Below are 7,533 nucleotides of genomic sequence, written 5' to 3' on the forward strand. Positions count from 1 at the left end.
TTGTGATTAATGGGAAAGAAAAGGTGAGGCACCTGTGGGATGAGACGCCACACCAGATAACCAGCAGCTGATGAAGCAACAAGGCTTTGAATAATTATCGTTTACACAAGGCATGGGAGTTCCAGTCGTGAAGCATGCCACAATCCCAGACAAAATGTCAGTAATATCCAGCATGCGAAGACCAAGGAGCAAAAGGATAGCAAATAAATGCGGAAGATGAAGTGCGGACCGGCCCCAGATGACATAAGGAGATTCAGGGTCTGTAAACGTTAACGGATGAAGTTGCTTTCTAGGAAATTTCAGGTCCCACATGCAGTTGAAGATTGTAAAGAGATAGATATTGAACTCTTATGTGACTGAACATGAGAATAACAATCCAAATTTCTAAGATATCATCTTAGATTTGCAAAATATTAACGCTCCCATCAAAAGTTTAGGGCAAACTGTGCTTTTCATTATCATATCGATACATGATAATCTTTCTTGCTGTGATAAACACCTGGACAAAAGGTTTTTTTTTCTTTTTGCTTAACCACCTGACATCCCTCTCACTGAAAGCAGTGAATGTCACGCATCAGTTCACCTTGGCTTCTGAATAGAAGACAACATGCTGAACGCCTCAGTAACACCTCCAGTAAATGTGAAGTCCTCCCTCTGTTTGCTGAATTTCCGCAGAGGATCGCAGAGTAGTGGAACAGTTTAAGTACAAAAATCAATTTTGGTCTTTTTTTTGACATCATTTTTTAAAACGCTGATTAGCATTTCTGACCTCTCATCTGTAGTCACAGTGTTGCAATTGTGTGTTGCACACTTAATGTCCAACAGCATTTATAAACACCATCTGGTGATTTTTATCTGGTGGGTTTTTAGAAAACCCAAACGTTTTGTAATTTTTACGTTTTTCACCTTGCAAAAACAAATTACTACTGTCTTCTGAGGTTCAGCTTTCAGTAGGACAACAACCCTAAAAGTGTAGCTGGAGCAACACAGGAATGGTTTAGATCAAAGTCAATTCATTTGGAGTTGAAAACTTGTATTCATATACGTGCCGTCCATTTTGACAGAGCTTCAGCTATTTTTCTAAAAAAAATTAATAAATAAAAAAATAGGCACAAAATGTGGAGATATAGTCCAAAACAATTTTTCTGCTGTTATTCCAGTGAGAGGTGGTACTACAAAGTATTTATTTGGAGGAGCTGAATGCAAATACACATCACACTTCTCAGATGTTTTTTTTTTTTTATTGTTGTGGTTGCAAGTTTATGACAAGCACAATAAAAATGAGAGGAGCAATGGATGCAAGTGTTTTTTTCAAGAAACTATAATCTGATATTATTCTGTTACTTTGCAAACTTAAAACTAACAGGGATTTTAAACCAGGTGCTTACAATCCTGTAATTGGATGTTTGTCACCATGATCCCACTCGCTGGCGCTGATGAAATCGGTTACTTGCTGTGGAGCAGAAAAGAATTTGCTTCAGCGCTTGAACCTGTGCTTCAGTGGTGAAATCAGAACAAATTGCTGACCAGCACTCACTTGGTCCTGGTTTAGCTAAGAAACCAGGAAAAATTATACATGGATACAATATGAACAAAACCAAGGAGTCATGTTTGCCTTTCTGTCGTATTTTCTGCAGATGAATGAGCTAAACTGGTTATCTTGCAGCATGACATATGTATTTAATTATTTTTTTTTCTGGCTCATATTAAATTGGAACCTGCTTGTTAATCAGTAGCACTTAATAGTGAAGTTAAGTGTAACACAGCAAATGCAAAGGATTTGATTCTTGGAGCAATTTTCAGTTTGTCTCAAAGCTATGCTTGATAGTTAGAAATTTTTTTTTACTGCTGCTGGAAATCTTCACTCTGTCGCATGACATTAAAATCTCACTGGAGCAAGTCGGCTGCAGCGAAGCCAGGTCAGGCACTGCAGATGTTTTCCTCTGTCTGCACTGGCTGTAAACCGCCTCAGTTACAGCAGCACACCTCTGCGTGAACTGGCTGAAGGTCAAAAGCTTTTATTCTCTGGTCTTCACATCTGTCATCTTTTATGGTGATTGCTCCCAAAGTGGATGTAATGTACCTGATTTCCCCATTCTGGCAGATCATTTGTTATACTAAATCAGCAATTAAGTCTTCATTTACAGCAAGAAAACTGTGAAAACAGCTTGATATAAAATGCATTACTTACAATTACATCGATTGGTTTAATGCAACTAATGTTATACAATAAGGATTACATTTTTTGTTTTAATCTTACACAAACAAAAACTTCTAATTGGCTTTTTAAAGCCAAATCTGTAAACTTTTTATCAAAAAGAACACCATAAAAAAAAAAAAACTTTTCAATGACCCTCCATTTTGTAAAAGCAGTCTGAATTGCATCCTGTTCTATGATAACCTATATGGGGCATTTTCTATTGTCCTGGTGGCCGGTCAGACTTAATGTGAGAATCTGCAGGTATCCTATAGATTAGGTGACTGTCAGGGTGATTGTCTGCAAGAGACAACCTGGAAACCCCTGGGTGAAAGCAATCAGGTGGCTGGAGAGATATAATATCCTCTGAGACTCAGAACAAGCAAGGAGTTGACTGGCAGGAAGCAATGTGTTTTTCCCTTCCTGACACTTTGTTTTCATTTCTGCAGTTACCTGGTGAGCTTAGCATGCTCTGTCTGTTGAATGTTTTTTTTTTTTTATGTAAAAGGATAATATTTCTTCTTGTGTGTCTTTTATGACTGGAATTGAACATCTGACTAATGTTTTGTTCGTCTGAGCGTCTTAGACCGACTAAAACCGACTAAAAACAATAAGTTCACAAGCTAATTGATGGACAGTTTATTTTCTTTGTAAAGAAATCATGCATTCACCATTTACAGCAAGTCGTTCATGTCCAGAGGTAGCAAAGCCCCAGTGTGTCACATTACCACCACTAGTGCTTTTAGATTTGCTGCAGACTACTATCTTGTTGAATCATGAGTACTGACTTTAACAGAGACAATGAGTATATACAATATATACAATGAGTATATGTATGAATAATTATTTGCCTCGTTCAGTTTTTATCCTCACTTTCTGTAGAGTGTTTTTCCAAGGTGTACCCTAACTCTCGCCTGACTGTTGCAGTTGGCTCCAAACCCCACAAGTTAACCAGTTCTGAATTAAGAAGGTCGAAAAGTGAAAGGATGGACATTTCATTCATTGTCACATTAACACAATATATACAAATTCTTGCATTTTAGAACTTTTGCAGAATAAAAACATTTAATATTTTAAGTTTTGGCACTGAACATAGTTAAAGGTTTTATGTGACATTTTTCCTTATTCTTTTTCCAAATACATTTAATTGTCAAGAACTAAACGGGAATGTTGCTGGTTCTCGATTCTTAAAAAAGGTCAAGACTGCAAGCCAAAACCTCCACCCACATCTTCTCTAGACATTCTTGGGAAAGCCAGCAGAAAGCAGTTTTATTTTCTCTCAGTGAACCATCAATGTCCTCAGAAAACAAGTGCAACTGTAAAATTAGTCCGACTGCCCATTCAGATGCTTTAGAGTCCAGAGAGGTTGACATTGCCTCTCTGTAAGTTCAGCTTATTGCTTTTCTTATAAATCTTGAATGCAGCGCTCCATTTTTTGTTGCACATTTCCCGTAGTAATAGTTTTCCGTGCACTGTACTTAAATTAACAACAGTTGACATTTCAAACTGCCATGTGATCCCTGGACTAGATACCTTTTTTGATAATTTATAATATTGAAATTCTGAATTGACTGTGTATTAATACTGAAATGCTCACTTGAATAATAAGTTAAAGAAAACAGGCAAAAGCCAAGTCGAATATATATCAGAAAAAACGTTTTTGAATAGCATTTTTTTTTCTCCTTAACATTTTGTCTTTTTATACTTAAACTTTTAAAACTCAGGTTTATTTAATTCTCAGTAGTAATAAGTAGTAAAGTTTTTCACCATAGATCAACAAATCAGGGTGAATAACTTACAGTTCAGAATAAAGTTTAGGTTTATTGTCTACCTTTTATCTGGTTTATTTCTGGAAATTCTGAATGTTTAGGAAATACCTATATTTGTATTAACTTTAAACTGTAAAAGTGTAGTTACAAACAGTGTCCTGTAAAGTTTTTGCTTTGGAAAACACTTAGGTTTTTATTTAAAAATTACCCGTAGAGGTATTTCACATTTTGGCACACCACAGGGAAACATGGTGTTGGCAGCATCATGAAGTAGGAGGGCTGTTTCTATAGAGGAACAAAGTAACAGGAACAGCGTCCTCAGGAGTATGTGAAAAGCTCAATGCTATAAAAAATAGCTTTATGTAAAACTGAAACAGGTATAAAATGGCAGGACAAAAGTATGCTTTTTTTTCCCTAATCTGTTTTGAAGACTTGTCGGGTGGTGAAATTGTGGTTATGAAAGAAATTCACCTGGTTTTTGGCTGCTAACTCTAAACATACCGCAAGATCTACAATGGAATGGTTAAGATCAATTAATGCATATTCATTAGGACTTAGTACAGTTCTAAATCCATTTAAGAATCAGTGACAAAACAAACAAAAAAAAATATTGTGCAGACACTTTCCGTGCAATCCGAGAGAACTTCAGCTATTTTGCTAAGAAGAATGGATTAAAATTGAGTCTCTAGATGTGAAACACTGTTAGACAAAGATTTACAGATGCAATTAGCCAATTAAGTCCCCTCAGAAGTGATACACACAAATGCACACCTATAGCTTCTCAATTATTTTGTTTCCTAAAAAAATAAAACTTTCCTTTCACTTCACACTTTTGCACTACTTTGTGCATGTCTGTCACAGAAAATCCCAACGCAATGAAATTTACACTTGTTGTTTGACAAAACATGATAAAGTTCAAAAGGTGCGAGTATTTTTGCAAGGCACTCTAAGCATAAAAAGAAAATGTCACTTTAAAACCCAAGAAGGCTGTAACAATAGTTGTATTTGACATCTTTTCTTTTTTTTTTCATGGAAAACTGCACACTGGGATTCATCAGAAAACAGAAGCAAAAAAGCTTTTTTGTGTTTTTTTGTTTGCACAAAAGACTGAGTCACATTCAGCAAAAAGTGCTGCATTCCCAGATTCTTGCGATGACACGCTCATAATGAAAAGACCTCATAAATTATTGAAAATGGACAAAACATCAAGCAATGTTTAACTTACTAAAAATACGCGCGCAAATTGATTCTTTTCCAAAAGCCAAAAATGCTTGAGATTAGAGATGATTTGTGTCTCTCACATCTGTGTCCATAAGGGAAGGCGCTTAATATTATCTGCAAAATGAAAGCTTGGAACTCGTCTGTTCCCTGGTTATGCATTTTTAATCGCATGACTGCACATTTCCAAATATGACTGCGTTGCGCACACACCAACTGGACCATGTGCAGTACTAGGAAATTAATGCACAAATTCACAAACACTTATCAACTGCAAATCTGAGCAAACTTGTCAAAGGATGCACCGCCTCTTATTGCTGCTTGTGACTGCAATCTGTTGTTATTCCCAAATTCTGCAGTTCCATGCTTTCTTCCACACACACACACACACACACACACACACACACACACACACACACACACTTTCTGCATACTATTCCAGTGCTGTGCTGTGGCACCTAACCCCACACACTCACGGGAGACAACTGTCACACTTCATTCATGTTAATATTACAAGTCATTTTGTATTCTGCCACAACAGCTTACAGCTAATTATATGTCTCATAAATTATATATGTGCCGTTGGCTGAAAGGATACAATTTGCATTTCATTAAATACTCCACGCTGAATGAAATCACTAAGGGGGGGGGAGGGGGGAGGTTGATGCATTTACAGTGTCTCTTATTTCATGACCATTAGCTTCCATGTTCATAAATCTTGTTCAGGTTTCTGAGCAAAATCTTGTAAGTGATGTTTTATTTGGCAGCAGATTTTTGCTCTGGAAAGAGAGAGGGGGGGCTGTAGGGGGGCTTACCTGTCCACAGGAAGAGCATGGTGAGTCCCATGCACTGCCGGGGCCCCATGGTTTATTCAGGAGGGGGGGACCTGAACGGGTAACTCCTTTTCAGCAGGATGTAGTGCTACTTTGCACACAAATTATCCTCTCTGAGCAAATATCCATTTAGGAAAACACTGTGTCTTCTGTGCGATTCAACCTGTGGACAAAGACATCCACAATCAGGAACATGCCCAGAAATATCTCTGGTACAGTTTCTGTCGCCATTGGGCAGACGTTAGAGCCCTAATACATATATATTTTTTATAAATATTTATTTCTTTAATCGCTTTTATCTTTCGTACAAATCCGTTTTTAATAATTTCATTAACTTTTAAGTGTCCCCTGACCCTTACTTGAAAACTTTCTGTTAAGTATCCCAACCAATTCAGATTATTTCAGAAAAAAAAAAAAGGTGAAAGTGAATTTAAAAATGTTTTTTCCTTAAAAACTGAACCAAAATGTGGTTCAGTTCTAACTGAACTTCTTAGATCTATCAGGATTATTTTTGGGGAGAATTGTTTATTTTGGTGCCTCCGAAACTTGTTCGCCTCTAAATGACCACTATCCAACTATCCAAGTCTGACAAAGTAATGCACTATCGGGTTGTTTCTGCGCCTCTTACCGTTACTCCTCTGGCACACACTCCATCCGATGTTAGCATTTGATTCCAGGTTGAATTAAGGCTGCAGAATGTTCACGCACCACCGCAGCAGCAAAACGAAAAGGAAAAAGAAGGGAAAAAAAGCAATCCCAGTGAGTCAATTTGCGCTTTGCTAAGAGTTTCTTTTAACATTCGTGGATATCTGTCTTCCTCTTTTCTTAGTCTCTGAACACCAGTTAAAAATCCGTCGCATTTGGTTGAAACATCGCCTACAAACACTTGGATGTCTGAGACGCGGTCCCGCAACTTTCCACGCCGCGAATCGGGTGAGGTGAGGCGGTGAAGTGGCTCCTGCGTGCGCTGCCTCCACTTCGCCTCGCTCCGCGGCTGTGGATGCTGGTGCAGAAGCTGAAGGGGGGACTTACAGAGAGGGGGCGACGGGAGGGGTGGGGGCGAGCTCCAGGCTGGGTTTGGCAAAGGGGATTGCGGGCATCACATAAGCAAAGTACTGTGCCATTACACCCACAGCTCATTTCAGGTGAAGATTGCGTCCTTTCTCCCCAAAGCGTTGCAAGAAAGTGAAAGTTGCTAGATTGGAAATGAAACTTCACACTCCTCACGATGGGATTAATTACATTTTCGGTTGGGTGGAGAAAATGAGCAGTGGATGTGAGTGATGGGACCCAAGAACATTAACATTATTATTTTTTTTACAATATTTTTGCGTGGAGGGAAAAAAAAAAAAAAGATTTTTGTTTTACGCATCTAAAACAGTTTAAAAATCCAGGTTCGGACATGTTATTGAATAAAATCCCAGAAAAACTATCACATAGGGGTGTTTTAATTAAATGCACCTAATAAAGATATAATTTTATCAGAGTAAACGTGATTATTTAATTTGATCACCAC

At 37.8% G+C, this 7,533-nt stretch overlaps 1 protein-coding gene across 1 annotated transcript in view; it reads right to left on the reverse strand.

Moving 5' to 3' along the window:
• LOC103473593 (transmembrane protein 132C) overlaps positions 1–7,211 on the reverse strand; it is a 159,538-nt gene extending 152,327 nt beyond the window's left edge. Inside the window, exons 1-2 of the mRNA XM_008423935.3 lie at positions 6,646–7,211; positions 6,000–6,180 (exon numbers count right to left, since the gene is read on the reverse strand). Coding sequence (XP_008422157.2) covers positions 6,000–6,048 — 49 coding nt within the window. The 5' untranslated portion in view covers positions 6,049–6,180; positions 6,646–7,211. The remainder of the gene's footprint in view (positions 1–5,999; positions 6,181–6,645) is intronic.
• Positions 7,212–7,533: the final 322 nt, after the last annotated feature.

The sequence above is a fragment of the Poecilia reticulata genome, chromosome 12, assembly GCF_904066995.2.
Source record: "Poecilia reticulata chromosome 12, P_reticulata-male-v2, whole genome shotgun sequence".
Classification (NCBI taxonomy): domain Eukaryota; kingdom Metazoa; phylum Chordata; class Actinopteri; order Cyprinodontiformes; family Poeciliidae; genus Poecilia; species Poecilia reticulata.